Source organism: Stegodyphus dumicola, chromosome 4, assembly GCF_044657685.1.
Source record: "Stegodyphus dumicola isolate Sdum_Otavi_A_Nest chromosome 4, ASM4465768v1".
Lineage (NCBI taxonomy): Eukaryota > Metazoa > Arthropoda > Arachnida > Araneae > Eresidae > Stegodyphus > Stegodyphus dumicola.
The window spans coordinates 48967873-48986063 of record NC_140771.1 but is presented as its reverse complement, the minus strand read 5'-3'; the positions used below and the strand labels follow the sequence as shown (position 1 = coordinate 48986063).

Genomic DNA, 18191 nt, shown 5'->3' with positions numbered 1-18191 from the left:
TCTTGTATCTTTTCTCATTAAGATTCGAGTCTTAACTTTCAAAATACCATTAGAATTAGCGTAACACTGTATCGTTTTCAAGTGTTTATCATTCAGTCCTGTAAATGATTCCTTCTGTACAACTTTTAACAAGGTGATCTCTGCCTTATTTATTTCTTCTAGTGTCAAGATTCCAGAAATTCGATTAGACTTTTCAACCTTACACTTGGTAAAAAATTGATATACCCATACAGTGACTCTTAAGTAGTTGGTTGTACGAAGAGAATCTATCATAATATTTTTCTTGTTGTGACATTTTGTGATTAACTGTGCTAACAATAGTCTTTCTTTTTTCTAAATTTATTATATTAAAATCAGGAACTACGTTAGAATTTGGCCATTCTTCCATTGGTTTTCTCAGTCACGATGGTCCTTCCCACCATCGAGATTTTCGTAATGTTTCTGCATCGCATCCCGGGATGGAAGATCTGCTGGATTCATTGGACCTGGGACACGATGCCAGTCTTCAGAACTTGTCATAGAACGAATCTTTTGTACTCGATTAAAAACGAAGGGAGCCCAATTTTCTTTTGCCTTAATCCAATACAAAGTGTTTGCCAAGTCAGCCCAGAAAAACTTCCCCACATTTTCCATTTTTAGGTCATTAGTCACACTTTGAGCTAATCTAGCTCCAATGTTGCAGGAGAGAAGTTCCATTCTTGGAATAGAAATAGATTTCATCGGTGCTACTCTACACCGTGCCTGAACAAGTTGACAGGTCGTTGAAGTTTCGGTCTCACTTCGTAAGAAAACACAGGTAGCATAAGCTGTCTTATTTGCGTCACAGAATACTTGCAATGTTAGGCTTTTTGGTACTTCAGAATTGGGAATAAGACATCGAGGAATTTCTATTTCTTTCAGCTTAGAAAGTTCCCGTCTTCACTTCTCAAACTTCTTTGCAGTGGTGGTAGGAAGTTCAGTATTCCATGATACTTTAAATTTCCAGCATTCTTGTAGGAGAGCTTTTGGTCCCAAAGTAACAGGACAGGTGAAGCCAAAGGGATCAAAGATTTTATGTATGATTGACAGGATTTTTCTCTTTGTCACAGCTATATCGTCTTCGACATTTTCTCATAAATCTACCATCAAAAAGTTCTTTAAGTTCCACTCAAGCCCTAGAACTGGAATATTCTTTTCATTTTTTGGCAAAGGGTCTTCAGAGTCTTGATTATTATAACTGTGCTCCCACCCTCGAAGTTCGAATTTGGCGGTGCTAAGAACCAGGTTGGATTCCTCAATAAATTTCTCAAGTTCTTCGGGATTTTCCACACTGGTAACACATTTATCCATGTAAAAGGATTCCAACAGCTTGGTGGCTGTTTTTTCAAAATGGTGAGGAGCATTCTGTAAATGAAATCGAATGGTTGCTCCCAAAAGATACGGGGAACATGAAAGTCCGAACACAACCTGTCTATGCTGGAAAACTTTAGGTTTGGCAGGATCACCAACCTCCCACCATAAAAACTTTAGATATGGTTGATCACTCTCACTCAGTTCAATTTGCAGGAAGGCTCTACAAATGTCCGCAACAACGCCTATTTTCTTTAATCTAAATCAATTCCTGATGGCAGGAATGGACGGTGTTGGGGCCCTTTTCCAGGCAGTCGTTAATAGAAGGTGAGTTCTTTTCTCTGGCCAATCCATCAAAAACCGGTCTCACCCTTGTAGTGGAATTTTCTTTCACTACAGCCCTGTGAGGTAAGAAGTGTTCACTTTCTTCATTACAGGAATTCTTAACTTCTTCAGTAATGCCTTCTTGAAGCCACTCTCTAAACACTTCTTTGTATGCTTCTAAGTTTCCATTCCTCTTCAGTGATTCAACGCAGCCCTTTAGCCTTCGTTCTGCAACATTTTTGCAAGTGGGCAAAGGAGAATGGCCTCGTAGCCACAGGAGACTTACAACGCACCTTCCATCAACATCTAATTTTACACTTCTGTTAAAATGTTCTTCAGCTACCATCTCAAGCTCTTACCGATTAGTGTCCATCCAAGCCGCGTTTCCATCAAGACTAGACTTGAGTCTAACTGTTTTATGTTTCTGGTATACGGTTTACCTGCGATATCAGCACCTGCAAGTCTATGAATCTCGTCGGGAAAGAATTGATACAACATAGCTACTTTATCATTCAAATCAGACAGGAAAATTTTATATTTCTTAATTTCAATCATAAATTTACCACGTGGTATTTTTGGGACTTCAGAACAAATTTTTTCTTGATTCAACACCTTGAAATTACATTGATAATTATCTGAAAAGTCACTAATGCGAATCAAATATCTCTTATGTGTTTCCGTAGTTTCTATACCGCCGAACAAACTATGCGTTAAAATTTCTTCACCAATACATTCCTATCTTATTTCCATTATTGCAAAATTTGACAAGTAAGATTTACTGCTGCCCGAGTCAATTAGTACCCGTATGTATTTCGTTTTATTCTTATTCCTAAGACGAACAATAAGTGTTTGCAAAAGAATTTTAAGAGTAGCTGTTTTGTTAGATAGAGCGAAGCCCTTACTTTTGATTTGTTTCTCCTCAACCTGGAGCGATTAGTATGAATTTTCGGGATTACATTTTTCAGTACACATTAATTTAAAATGACTCTTATTGCAAATCTCGCATGGTGGTACTTTCCTTTTACAAAATCGAGAAATATGCTTTCTTACTGCTAAACATCTGAAATAAGCGCCCCTTATCAACAACATTTGCTTTTTCTCTTCATAAGGCAAATTATCAGCACACCTACACTGGCTACTCATATGTGCTTTGTTATAAAGTACACAACTTTCCTTTTTAATATCCGAAGAGTTACATAACTCTGCAGCTGGAGTAAATCTTTCTCATCATGCTGACGCGGGTGAAATAGTTATTCTTTCGATTTCACAGTTAAATCTGGTCCGTGCTAGATGCACTTTCTCTTCGCTTTCACTCTCATGACATAACAATTTCATCAAGTTATCTAACTTATCAACAGTTTCTTCTTTAGATGCTAGGGATATGGAATTCAAATGTCTTTCCTAAACTCTCAATATGCTGACAGGCAAACAAGATTCAATCAACAAATACAATATTGAAGAATAATTTGTGCTGGAAACACCTAAAATATTTAAACACCTTAAATAAGTTTCAATCTTATTGTAAAGTTTAAAAAGAGGCATTTTAGGGCCTTTACCGATTGCATTATTCATCATCAATGAAAGAACTTCTCTAATATACATTTCGATTAACATGTAAGTTCGGCCAGATCTTGCCTTTAAACATCATATTACGTCTTCATGACTATCAGCTGCGGCCGGAAATGATTCAACAAGTTCTCGCACACTTGAACCTTTTAATGTAGCACGCATAGGCGGAAGCTTGTAAGAAATACTGATATTTATCGTCCTTCGCGATTTCATTATCGTTGTGTATCTTCTCAAATTGTGCCCAAAATGGCAACCATTCTTTGAAATCACCGCCGAATAACTTAAATTCTATTTTAGGAAGCTTAAACTTCCGTTTCAATGAATCATTAACTATTTGAGAATTAGATAGATTTGTATCAATAACAGTAAAGTTTTGGTTTGACAAGTGAATCCATTTTTTCGCTCTCAATTCAGCAACAGAACAGAACAGAATTCTTTCGCAATATTCTTCTGTAGTTTGAATCTCTTCATCGAATTCTTCTGGTTTCAAAGTACTTTCGATTTCAGAATCAGCTGAACTTATCGTTCAAGAATTTTAAGTCTTCTTCTAACAAATTTATATTAACAGAAGACTTATCTAGTTAAAATTCTATTTTCTTAAGAATTCTGGTAATGGACATTCTCAAACCACCTCTCTTTTTCTTTAGTAATATCTTCTACTGACATGTTTACTGAATCAAACATATAAAATCTTAAAGAATTCAGTAAGTGCTTTTTAAATTCAAAATACATAAATTCATTAATCACAATCTTCAATTAATTCGCTTTCGTCTCGGCACGGGATGCCAAATTAATGTTACGTCAATTCAATAGATAATATTAATTCATAAAGCATTCCAACAGTAGATAAGCAAAATAGCACTTACCTGAATCATCAGGTTCTTCATTCAGGTATATCCAAAAAATACGCACAGGTTCAGGTTTTTAAATCTCTACACAAGTTATAAAAGAGAGGTTATCTTTACATTAGTTATAAAAGAGAAGTTATTACAAGATATCAAAAACTACACATCCATTTCCTAAGGCATTCATAAACAAACTAAACTAAAAATAGAACACTGATTGCATCATAAATTGTTGAGCGCGCGCGCGGTAAAAAAACTTACGTAATCATTCCAATCGTTATGCGCACGCATAGGCGGAAGTATCATGTATCCCAACAAATGTACTTTCAGTTTTGCTTTTCTAGTCTTTTTAAAAAATAATCTTATATTTTTTTAATAATAAATGGAAATAATATATTTTCTTTTTTCTCTATTCTGTATTTCAAAAGTTTTTGAGTATTTATTGTGTGGAACTCAATTGACTAAATATTACTGCTTATTAAATAATACTGGTATTTACCTATTATCCTATCGATCATAAAAGTATTGCCAAGCAGCACAATTTAGCACCAGCATGGATATGTGATTTTTTTCCCTTATTGCTAGCTAACTTTATCTAAGAAGAATATACTTTCAGTTTTGCTTTTTTAGTCTTTTTAAAAAATAATCTTAAATATTTTTTTAATAATAAATGGAAATAATATATTTTCTTTTCCTCTATTCCATATTTCAAAAGTTTTTGAGTATTTATTGTGTGGAACTCAATTGACTAAATATTACTGCTTATTAAATAATATTGGTATTTACCTATTATCCTATCGATCATGAAATTATTGCCAAACAGCACAATTTAGCACCTGCATGGAATATGCATGATGTAGCAACAAACTAGTAATAGCTGTGCTTCTGTTTGATGTAATTCTGATTGATTCTTGATAAGGTATGCTTTTTTTTTATGAACAAGGATCTAAATTAACTGTTATAGATGCATTCCCCACTTGCAGTTTTTGGGGAAAAAAAGATTTGAGATATGCCTGTTACAGAATAGCAAGCAGTGAATTATTTTCAAAGTTACAGGATACTATCATTAAAAAAAGTGGGTATTAATGGACATGATATGGTCGGCTTAATATGGACAACAAAACAATGATAGATTCAAAACAATTAATTACCTGCAGGAAGTTTGTATTCTAGTGTTCTAAACAGAGTTTTCAATAAAATTGGAGGGTCTAACAAAATAGTAGAAATCGTTGAAAGCCTCTACATAGCATAAAAATGAAGCTGATTAAGTACTTATTGTGTATAGCCAGCTTTCTCAATCAACAGCCTGATATATAAGTACTATATCATTTGATCAAGCGTTTTGAACAGTCAGTTTTTCTTTGGTATAAAGGGAAGTAAGAAGTATGTTTACTTTCCAAGAAATAAAGTATTTAATTAGTGTGAAAAAATTATGGGTGGAAGGAATAGAAACTATGAAAATTACCTTTGGTGAATTAATACAAATGGTTTATTTATAGTAATACTTGTCTCTAGTTTTATTGGGTCACTTAAAAATTCTGCGTGCTTTTTTAGTACACATTTGAACAAAAATTTTCTTTACTGAAAATCAGTTTTAATCAAGTACTTATTGACCATTATTATCTGACCTTTTGCCATTTTTTGGGTAGTTTCATGATTCCATCGGTATAGAACTTCTGTGGTTTATCGTCAAAAAACTTGGTCAAGTGATTTTCAGCAGTGCTTCGGTCGGCCAGTTTTTCACCATCAAGAGAGTTTTGCAGAGACTGAAACAAATGGTAGTCAAACAGAGCAAGGTCCGGGCTATACGGCGGATGCATTAAAACTTAACAACCAAGCTCCGTCAATTTGTTCCGAGTCATCAAAGATGTGTGTGGTCGTGCATTGTCATGATGGAGCACAACATCCTTTCTGTTGGCCAATTCTGGTCGCTCTTTCTGGTTTGCTTCGTTCAAACAGTCACGTTGTGCACAGTACAGGGCCAAATTGATGGTTTCGCCAAGTTGCAGCAGCTTATAATGGACAATTCCTTTCCAATACCACCAAACACTCAAGATAACCTTATTTAATGACAATCCAGGCTTTAAAGTCGTTTGTGGAAGGTCACTGGCCTTTGACCATGATCGCTTGCGTTTGATATTCTCGTATTTCTTCCATTTTTCATTGCCTATAATAATTCGCTCCAAAAATGGTTCGATTTTGTTGCCTTTCAGCACCATTTCACTGATGGCAATTCGGTCAATCAAATTTCTTTGCGTTGTAGCACCCTAACATCTAGCTGACAGCTTGTGTGCCAGTCTTGCTCTACCAGTTGCAAAATTTTATCGACTTTTTGTATGACTGGCTGACCAGAGCAAGGTGCATCTTTGACATCGAAATTTCCGCAACAGAATCGAGCAAACCACTCCTGGGTCCGTCATTTACTCACAACATTCTCACCATACACTTCACAAATTTTTCTGCATGTTTTTGTAGCGTTTTTACCTTTTTTATAGTAAAAAACCATCACACAGCATATTTCTTCAGATATTTCACTCAGTTTCAAATTCATATAACTTTTTACACGAGCAATGAATTAAAAAACTATCTTCACAAACAATGGAAGCTGAATATCACCTTTTAAGCATATGTTCGTTTGAGACAATTGGGTGAGTGTTGCCGGATATATAGGCATCAACACCATGTAGTGGCAAAAAAGCACAGAAACTTTTTATATGACCCAATAATTAGATGTCTTATAGCTTTTAACATCAAAATATTATATTGAAAACCTTTTTAAGTGGTTAGTGCTTATTTCCTGCCTGCTATGCTAAGCTTAAGTTTGATGAATATCTAATTTAATTTGAAGAGATTTTATTTTGTATATAAATAAATCATTTTAGGCCCATTATAGTCCTGAACAAACATTATCAAGAATTAATCATCGAAGGAAAAGGTATCAAAAAAGGGGTAAGATTATTTCTTTTCATTATAAGATTAACTTTTAACATATAGCAGTTTATTTTAATATGTATGTTACATACAATCCATTATTTTTATTCCCTTTTAAATTTTATTATTTTTAGTTCAGGACTTCAGGAAGATATATTTATTTCTGTACAATCTGTTCCAGTTTATTGGCTACTTGTATGTTTTAATTGTGCTGAACATTCATTATGCAAAAGAGGGTCCAGGTAATCGTATAATTCTTTCTTTTTCATGTGTTTAATATTTTAACATTTCAGTGTAAGGGAAAATTTGTAAAAAATTCTTTAAAGCATTTTGAAGCATTTTCTGTTTCTTTTAATGCATTTTTATGAATGCTTAGTGTCTACACTTGGCATTATTAAACATTTTATTCTTTATTTAGCATTCATGGAGAAAGCGTACTCAGTTGTCCATTCTGCATTTAGCTTCTGTCAGTTTTTCCAGATATTAGAAGTGATTCATCCATTATTGGGTTATACATCTGGCAGTACACTGCCACCATTTTTACAAGTGAGTATCACTGAAATAGAATATTTAGAGTCAATATTTTTGAAATAAAAATTGCATGACTCTGTCTGATATGAATACGATAGTCAGCACTGGGACTTCATGCATTATTTAAATTTCTTTTTTAGGTTGGTTTGTCATAAAAATTTGATTTGTGCAATAGAATATATCATAATGAAGAGGATAACAAATTCTATTAGTGATTTGATTTATATTTATTCATTTCCTCTCTATTGTTATTAAAATTAATAAATTTAAGATCAAATGCAAATTAGTGACTGATTCATACTGTATGATGTACTGACTTACAGGTACATTTTAATGCCAAAATAAGTAATGTCAAGTGCGTAAATAATTTATTGAACTGGTATTTAAACTTTTGGTTAGTCTAAGCCAAATAATAAAAGTAATATTTGGTTTTTAACGAATGGAACTATCATGCTAGCAGATTACAACCATCATTTACTTCCAATTCTGTTGCAAAATGTCAGCTACAGATAGTCACCAAATCATGTGTACAGGATTAGGTACTAATGTTGTATCATATGACACTGTGAAGGTTTGGTCCCAAAAGTTCAAAAACAAGGACTATGACATTCAACAAACAGAGCACTCTGGCCGACCTACTGATGTTGATGAAGCCTGCCTGCGAGAACGTGTGAAAGAAGTTCAGTATGCAGCCACTCGAGAGCCTGCTAAAGGGTTAGACGTTAGTGCTATGTCCATTAATCATGCTATTCATCGCATAAACTTGACATATAAGTTCAATCACCAAGTGCCACATGAGCTGACTCAAGCAGATAAGTACAGATGTAATGCGCTAATCTGCTCGAATATGAACACAAGGACAAAATTCTGGACCGGGTCATCACTTGTGATGAAAAGTGGATTTACATCAAACACAGGCTGAAAAGGGGTTGGTCTGCACCTTGTGAGGCTGTCAACAGCATCACAAAGTGCAATTTGACTAGCAAAATATGATTTGTGCTGGTGGGATTATTGCTGTAGTATTATCAACAGAGAGTGTCCAGAAAAAGGTAAAACCCTTCACAGTAAGGTCTACAGCGAGATGCTAGTCCCTCTTAATGCTGCTATCAAGGAAAAAATGTTGAACCGAGTTCTGACACTAAAAGGTAACGTTCCATCAAGATAATGCAAGACCACATGTGTCTGCATTCACCAGTTGACTCTGTATGGACTTGAAGAGGATCTTTTGCCACACCCACCATATAGCCCGAACATAGCTTCTTTCGACTTCTACCTTTTGTCACTTTTGCAGCTACATCTTGCTGGTGCTATCTTTCATTCCGCACAGTACACCTGAAATGAAGTCGATCTGTTTTTGAATTTGCGGCCACCTAGTTTCTGGGCCGAGGGGTTTGGAAAACTTTTAAAACATTGCCAGAAATTCATAGATTTGGGTGGTGATTACTACCTGCACTAAAAGTACTACTTTCGTGTTTTTTTTTTTTTCCTAATTTTATTAAGAAAATTTTCATTTCAACCAGATGTGATTCCTTTTTCACAGTATTGCGGGAAGAGAAAAAGTTTGTTCAGGTTTATAATTACTTTAATAAAATCTGAAAGATTTCATATTTTACATTACGCCTAAAAGGGCATTTTTTTAAATGTTTTGTGTGCACCTTTGTTTATTAAATATCATGTTCTTCACACTTAAACCGTAAAATTTTGTTCAACTGCAATATCGTAAAATAATTATAAAATGACCATATCTTAGAATTTCCAATACATAGTCTCGCGCATTAGAGATAAAAATGTTTTCCCCCGTACAGTGTTGCCATTGCTCGCTTTGAAATCGGTGTATTTGTTAATCAAAAATTCGTTAAACTTTTACAAAATATAAAATGGATAATAAAACAAATTCCAAATTTGGGCTTCCAGATGCCCATATTCGGGTGAAAACGTACATTTTTCAAAATTTGATGGCTCTAGCTACCATTGTTTTATCACAGTGCAAGAAACACATACGTATACATTTATGCAGATTCTTCATTATTTAATTTCTTTAAATATATTACAAGGTTCTAGTATTTGGTGGCAACAATTTGGAAAGTGAATCAACGTTTATAGTGAATCAATGCAAAGAGCCAAAACAAAATTAATACTCCTGGGCAAATTGCCCACTTAGACTATAAAAATGAATAATGCTACACAAGATTTGTTAGACACATGTATTTATGTATTATATGCACATATTTAAATTAGAGAAAAAGTTTTTAAATAAAGAACAGATTTTCAAATGTAGTAAAAGTAAATAACCTTAGATAATCAAAACTGTCATTAGTGTGCTGAATTACTGCACATTCAAAGGTTATATGTGAAATGGTGTGTATTTGTGATAATTTTAAGTAAGAGACTGGATGAATTATTCTGGTATGCAAAACTTAAGCAACAGGTGTTCTTTTTGCTGTAACTCCACAAGAAATCATCTGAGAGATATGAAATTCAGAAATGAGAGACATCATTTTGTATTTAAACAATGATGAAAGCATAGTTGTGCAAAAATAAATACAAAGCATACATTATGGAATCAAACAAATTTACTTTAGACTTTATTGAACTCATAATATTGTTACACATGATTTCCTGTACAAGAGGAAGAACAACAAGCAGATTTTCCTTCGTATGGGATTTGCCCTCCCCTTACTGCAGTGGTTGCTTCGCACCGTCTCTTCATACTCAGCACCAGATTGTCCAACAGATCTTGAGGTAAGAGTGCCCATTCCGTAATCAGCATCTGTTTCAGTTGTTGGGTGTTTCTCGGAGAATGTAATCGTGCCGCAAGGTGTCTTCCACACATGTTCTATGGGATTTAAATCAGGGGAGTATGCTGGCCATTCCATTCAAGTGATATCTTCACCTTCTAGTATCTTCTGAACAGCAGCAGTTCAATGTGGCCGTGCATTGTCATCCATAAAAACAAAGTCTGCTCCAATGGCACTTCGGAACAGACGAACATGGGGAAGGATCACCTCCTGACAATAGCGATCTCTGGTTACAGAACCTCTGTCAAACATGTGAAGCTCTGTCTGCTTGTTCAGCATAATGCATCCCCAGACAGGAACTCCAGGACCACCGTAATGGTCATTTTCTGTGATGTTACTGGGACGAAACCGTGTCACGACCTCTCTCCATATCAACTGGCATTGAGAAACGTTTGTGGCACTAAAACAACGTCTCATCCGTAAAGAGGATACAACTCCATTGATGAGATGTCCAGTTTTTGTGCTCCTTGCACCACTCTAAATGGTGTTGCTGATGGCCAAATTTTAAGGGAATGGGCAGCGTTCAAGATGGCGGGTGAATAGGCCACCTTTTGCGAAGACATCTGAACACAGTAAACCGCAACACTTATCGCCCCGTTACTGTACACAGTTGTGAGCTATGGTGCTTGCTGACTGGTTTTGGGCTCTTTTCGTCTGCAGGACTATGTATCGATCACCCTCAGAAATGTTTTCCTGGGACCACCACCACCAACCTTTCTAACACCTGTACTTATGGTTTGGAAGGATTTCCAAGCGCACAAAACGACACTTTTGGTGATTTTAAACTCTTTAGCTACACTGGCCACACCATGGCCCTCCTCCAGCTTTCTGATCATTAGGTGATTTCTTCCAGCCATATTTCGTGAAAGAACTCACTTGCAGCGAATGTCTTTATTTGCGTCTCTGTTCTTCCTTTTATTGTAGTCTTGAGCTGAGTGCACCGACCGCACGTGTTTTGTGTACCTTCATGTCGCTTGTGACGCTATGTTCCTGCGATTTACACACACATGACTTTTCTACTGAATTGTGTGTTTATTGCACTGATCACAAGCACCTCTTTGCAATTTCATGGCTATCTGATTAAAATTTATATTGTTGCTCAAGTTTTGCACACCAGTGTAGAAGATCCAGGTTTCGTACGGTCCTTAAGAGTCCTTAAGTATTTTGGAATCGATTTTTGGTCCTTAAAAGTCCTTGATTTCGGCCAAAATCGGCAGAAGGTCCTTAATTTTAATTATCGGAAATAGCTGTCTGTTTTTTACGACTGCCATTTTGGAGGAATATTTTTGGTAATTCAACTGACAGATATGGTTATCTTTTGAATGGGTTATAATTCGTTTCTATTTCTAACATAAATCGTGGGATTTTCGAATTTTATAGTAAAAGAAGTGCAGCATAAGCATTTTGAAATGATTTCATTTTTTCTAATGAAGAGCTCTCAAACAACTTTTGGGTTTTCGGGATGTGAATTCTTTTATTAAACGGCTCTGAATTCGGCGACTTATCAGCTATTTGGCGATTTTAAGATCAGTTTCTGTAGAAAATTTTTAATTTCGAGATCTGGGAATTTTTCAACATTTTTTTAAAACATTGTAACATGGATAATTTTCATTAAAATAGTGGTAAAATATTGAAATTATGTTTAAAAAATAACATTAAAATAAAGCGTTTTTAATTTTTGCTGTCATATTATAAAGTTCCATTTTGGCCACTTATTATACAATATTTTGAATCTGCAAACTAAGCAAGGTATACGAAACAATTAACGAAACAGTTTTAGCAAAAGCAAAATAGCTATGTAAATAATTTAAAATATCTTTTTAAATTTTTTCATGGTAAGAATTTTTCCAATGTAATTGTCTCAGAGTATTCAGTTTTCTCTATAAAATTAATTTTACACCTTTTCCCTCTGATATTTTTTCTCAAAATATTTCTGGCTTTTTACTGTTACAGAATTTTTCTTTAGGATTTTAGACATTGCAGCTTAGAAAGTTTAGAAGGATTTGAAGGCAAAATTTATAGACCCAAGATTCTAGAAAATTACAGAAAAATGTCTCCATGCTATTAACACGTAACAAATGTATTTTGCAGAAAGTTTACGATGTATTTCTTACTTTTTGGAGAAGGTCTGGAAGAACAAAGAAAACATAATATTTAAATGCTTTAGTTCTGATACTAGAATCTTTTTCTTAACACGTTTATCTTCCCTTTATTTTCTTTAATTTTCGCTAGACACAGACATGGAAAATATCAAAAATGCTTTTATTCTTATCAGAAGGATAGGCATTATAGAAAGAAATTTTTTTCTTAGTAAGGAAATTGAAAACTGACAATTTAAATGATTCATATTATATGTCTGAATGCATCATACACAGGGCTGGCGCTAGGCATTTTCCCACCTGTTGAAATCTCTGCAGATCCTAAATTCTGCTTCCAATGCCTGCTCTAAATTCTAAAAGTTTTGCCATTTCTAGATTTTGTTGCTTGGTGTGTCACTAAATTCTAAAAATTCTGCCACACCTTCTCTGTAACCAGCCCTTACCATATATATTTCATATTGCTTCTGAATGTTCATATTACTAAAGATATAAAATTAGCAGGTTTTTCTATGCTTTCTAAATTTAGTGTTTTTAGAATAATAGAAATCTTTAATTTAAATTCTAAAAGGAAAAGGAAACATGCTGAAGAAAGATTCTTCAAAGATATGTACTGCTATTAGTATGTACAGTTATTATTATGTAAATTGCCCAGTTGTTTATAATTTCAGCCATTACTATGATTTCCCGTTTCTGTTTTCTCACCAGGTTGCAGTTCGCTTAGATAGTTTTTAAACTGAGGTATATGGAGTGTAAGACAGAGTGTGTTTCTGTTCTCCACATACTTGCTGCATTAGTTCCTGTCCAAAATGAGACATAAAAAAGTCAACATAGAACTAACTATTAATTTAGAAGTAAAACAACAGTCTTAATAAATCTAACCGTTAGTAAAACGTAAATAAAATGTCACTTATCTTCTTTCTAATATGTTCAACTATTATAAGTGTAAAATATTTAATGCTACTTGATAAATTTCATAAAGTTTTATTTTATTCTATAACTTATTAATAATTATGCTAATTAAGTTATGTTTAATAGTAATGCATCCTACTTTTATGTTTAGGACGGCATTACAAAAGTGAAATTCAGGCACAGGTAGTATTTTTAATTGAATTTGTTCAGTTCTCATTTGCTCATTCCGTGTGCAGAAAAGCGTACGAACCCTGAAGATTGCAACATATATCTAGAAAAAGAATGATATGCTTATTTGCATCATAACTCCTTAGAGAGACTCTAGTGCGTAGATTTACAAAATGAAATAAGGAGAACAACTTTGACGAAAAGAACACGTTAATTTATTCGTGAACATTCGTGCAGTACACATCCTTGGGTGCATGATGCACTCCACAATTTTTGTATACAGCAGTTTACATCTTAACAGTGAACAAAGTGGAGTGCTGTGAAGCGCATTTTGCAAGCAACAAGCAAAGTGGGGAAAAAAGATGCGCAGTTAGTTGCAGTGATATTTTAAACGTTTTCTTTAGTCTGATTGGCTTAGATTTCATCACATTGCAGGCATGATTACTTAAATGGATTAATTTTGAAAGATGTACCTTAGAAAAAGTTATTACTATTTTTAGTGAGGGGAAGTATCCAAATTAAAAAGGGGCTCTTGCTAATTTATAATGCATAGATACATATTTTTTATATGTAAGATATAACACATGAAGGAAAACTGCTAACAAAACTGCTAGCTTTATTGACAATAATTCCTAATTTAAATTAAAATACAGTACCCTTCAAAGGCTCTGTACTGTGTTCTTTGCACCATTAGTTCTCCAGTAATCCACAATGCGGTTGTTGGTGCTTGAACTTATATAGAAACTTTAAATACTGATTAATATTGTTTTATTTGTTATCTATTGACTTGAAATAGAATGGCAACAAAAAGATTATTTTTGATTTAAAATGTGGATTGACGTTATTTGATGAAACGGAGTTGTAAAAATAAAGATTAATTTGGAGTCAGAGCCAATAATTGGTGACTTGGACTTTCGATTTTAAAGTAAATGTGTCTGAAAACTGGGTTTAATCCAAGTATCCAGTGCACAAGGAATTTGGTTACTTTTGGCGACTTTATGATGAGCAGTAAACGCGACATATACGGTGAGTAGTTAAACAGGTCATTTTGGTGTTGGCGATAATTTTCAAAATCGCGCCAAGGCTGCACAGTATACAGTCAAAAGTCGTTAATTAGGACACCCATAATCCGGAATGATCTATAATCCGGACCTCAAAGCTACAAACTTTCTGTGCATGCGTCGCGTTGACGCATGCGCGTAAGACCTTTACCGCTGCGAATTTGCGTGTGCGCGTGCGCAAAATACGTTTACGAATGCGCGTTTAATGTATAACGGACGGGATAAGCTAAGCTAAAATTATCTAATTATCTATTTCAGTTAATGTTGCAGATTGCGTTGTTCCTTAATCTTCGAGTTGGATCCGGATTATTATTTTTTGCAGACTGTTAGAGCAATTTTATAAAAGTAAGCTTGAACTTTCGATGATGTCAAATAGAATTTCCGATATATATTTACTAATATGTAAAGGATATACAAAGCGAAAGTATCTTTCGGAGTCCATTAAACAAAAAGTGGAATTGCTGCAAAAAATGGATAAAGGCATATCCTTTGCTTATTTAAACTTTAACGTTTGTTTATCTAAACTTTAACGTTTGTTTATCTAAACTTTGTTTATCATTAACGCCGCGGCGGCCTGCAATGAATTGGAAGTTGATCTGTCAGCACTATCCTTATCTTAAGGGCAGATGTTTTATTTTATTTGGCTTATAATTGCTTACTCAATGTAGTATTTCATCTCGATGTACTCCGTCTTTGATATGATTTAAATCAAATGCCTCGTCATTGTAATTCGCTTCCGATAGCGAAGAAAGTGACAAAGGTTATTGAAAACGAAAAAATTTCGATTGACAAATTAGTCGGTATTCTCGACACAGCAATTATAGGACTTGAACAGCGGAATATTTTAACTGAACAAGAAATTATGTCTGTTTATAGAATTAAAGAGAATGTATTATTACATAAAAAACGAAGCAACTTAAACAACTTACATTGAAAGAAATGTTTAATAAAGTAAACAAATAAATATTAAGCTTTTTTTTTTTTTGTAAATTTTGATACTCTTTAGATCATAATTGTTCTTTATTTCGTAAATTACGGTTTCATATTTTTAATTTTATAATTTCTGCATGCCATTTTACCAGATTTAAACTGATGATCTATAATCCGGAAAAATCGATAATCCGGAATCGCCGAAGTCCCGACGAGTCCGGATTAACGACTTTTGACTGTACTAGGATTTTACCTAAAACGGTTACGGATCCTGCACATGAACTGAGCAAGGTAAGTGTCAAAATTCCTCCATTTTGGATGAATCGCCCAGAAATTCGTAAATTGAGGCTCAGTTTAAGATAAATGGAATTATTTCGGAGGTAACGAAATTTGGTTGAAATGCGGTTTAGCTCACTGCTTGGCAATTGTTTTTCAATGGGCAATAAACGCGCCAACATGGCTAACCCGATGTTTTGAACTGTGTTGTTATTCTGTTGCCACTAAATGTTATCGCCCTGTGTTACATTTAAAGAAATTAAATATTGAAAAATCTGCATAAATGTTTCTCGCTTTGTGATAAAACAACGGTACCTGGAGTCATTAAATTTTGAATAGCGTACGTTTCCAACCTAATATAGGCATCTAGAAGCCTAAACTTGGAATTTTTTTTATTATCTGATTCATATTTTGTAAAACTTGAACGAATTTTTGATTAACAAACTGAAAGATTTCAAAGCGAGCAACGGCAGCACAGTATGGAAGGGGGAAAACATTTTTTTGTGCAGAGTGCAAAACTGTGTATCGGAAATTTAAAGCTATGCTCATTTTAAAATTATTTTGCGATATTGCTGTTGAACTGAATTTTATGGTTTAAGTGTAAAGAACATGGTATTTGATAAAGAAAGGTAACACACAAAACGTTAAAAAAACGCCCTAGTAAATGTATTTAAAATAATTAGTAAATGTATTTAAAGTAAATTAGTAAATGTATTTAAGGGATGATTAAGATGGGGGGGGGCAAAAGGGTTTTCCCTTGAGATAAATTCAATATACATATATAAAACCCCTAAAAAAGACTACATTTTTCCTGAAAAGGGTAAGTGAAAAACATTTTCTTGTATGTTTCGTTTTAAACTTGCTTATTTTTAATATTTTGTATTTCTTTTTGGCTCAATCCTAGAAGATTGGAAAAGCTGAGGTTGTGCAATTCTCTGATGTTTTTTAAGTAAAAATAGATCGATGTGTACATGGGTAAAGCCAATGCACTGCGCAATGCCGAGGTAGTGCAATTCTCTGATGTTTTTTTATGTGAAAATAGATCGATGTGTACATGGGCAAAACCATTCCAGTGCGCAATGCCGAGGTTGTGCTGGATGCCGACTGTGTGCAATTCTCTGATGTTTTTTAAGTGAAAATAGATCGATGTGTACATGGGCAAAGCCAATGTAGTGCACAATGCCGAGGTTGTGCGCGGTGCCTAGTTTGTGCAATTCTCGGATTTTTTTTAAGTGAAAATAGATCGATGTGTACATGGGCAAAGCCAATGCAGAACGCAATGCCGATGTTGTGCGCGATGCCGAGTTTGTGTAATTCTCTGATGTTTTTTAAGCGAAAATAGACCGATGTGCACATGGGAAAAGCCAATGTAGCGCGCAATGCCGAGTTTGTGCATTTCTGTAATGTTTTCTAAGTAAAAATAGATCGATTTGCTCATGGACAAAGCCAAGGCAGTGCGCAATGCCAAGTTTGTGCAATTCTCTGATTTTTTTTAGTGAGAATAGATGGATGTGTGCATCGACACGAAGTTTTTACAACTCTTTGAAGTTTTTTGAGCGAATACAGGTCGTTGGGCACATGGACACAGCGAGGCTGTATGTTATGCCGAGCTGTAATGTAACATATTTTATATGAAATGTTTAACGTGTCATTTGTGTATTTTAAATTTGCATTGTTGTTTTAATTGCAAGTTATACTTTAGAAATCTTTTTATTGTATTTTTAATTGTTTGCTTTTGATATGTTGATAATGCTTTCCGAAAAATATTGATAATCCGACGATCAACTTAATAGTAGCAAAATTGTTAACTTTATAAATAACTTATACTTTTTTTTATTTTAATATGTAGTATTTGCTATCGCAATTGCACTTGATAATATGAGTTCATTGATAATATGTGTATGTGTGTGTGTAAAGCATTGCTTAGTGTTCCAAATTTGTAGTGTTTATTTTCTTTCATGCAATCCCGAGGTTGTGTGCGATGCCGATTTCACTGTGAGAAATTAGATTTTTTTTTTTTATTTGTAATAGAATGTATAGAATTCTAGTATGACTAGAGAATATGACATGATTTAAGAATTTAAGAAACAGTGATATGAAAGCTGTGTAGGATGTTGATCTGCAATAAAAATATTTATTATTTTTATATTAATGTAAAGTTTAAAATTTTTGGAAAATAATGAAGATTGTTTACTTACTAGTACCTAAGGGATCGTGTCGTTACATAGCAACAAGGTAATTTGTAAAAATGATAAAATTAAAATGTTCGATAATGTGAATTTAAATTTGTTGGCAACTACTCAGATAAAAGAAAAAAAAAAGAGAGAAATAGTTATTGATTCGAGCATATTGGCAACCGAGAGAAACCAGACAAAAACCGTAGAACTAGCATTTTTTTTAGAACTTTTTGAATCGGCTGTA

General features: G+C 34.1%; 1 protein-coding gene across 2 annotated transcripts in view; it reads left to right on the top strand.

Moving 5' to 3' along the window:
- The window catches only part of Hacd2 (3-hydroxyacyl-CoA dehydratase 2), a 96284-nt gene that overhangs the window by 42331 nt on the left and 35762 nt on the right, over positions 1-18191 (top strand). For both annotated transcript variants that reach the window (XM_085814819.1, XM_085814818.1), the window contains 3 exons: positions 6950-7016; positions 7133-7240; positions 7417-7544. In XM_085814819.1, the coding sequence (XP_085670945.1) occupies positions 6950-7016; positions 7133-7240; positions 7417-7544 (303 nt within the window). The remainder of the gene's footprint in view (positions 1-6949; positions 7017-7132; positions 7241-7416; positions 7545-18191) is intronic.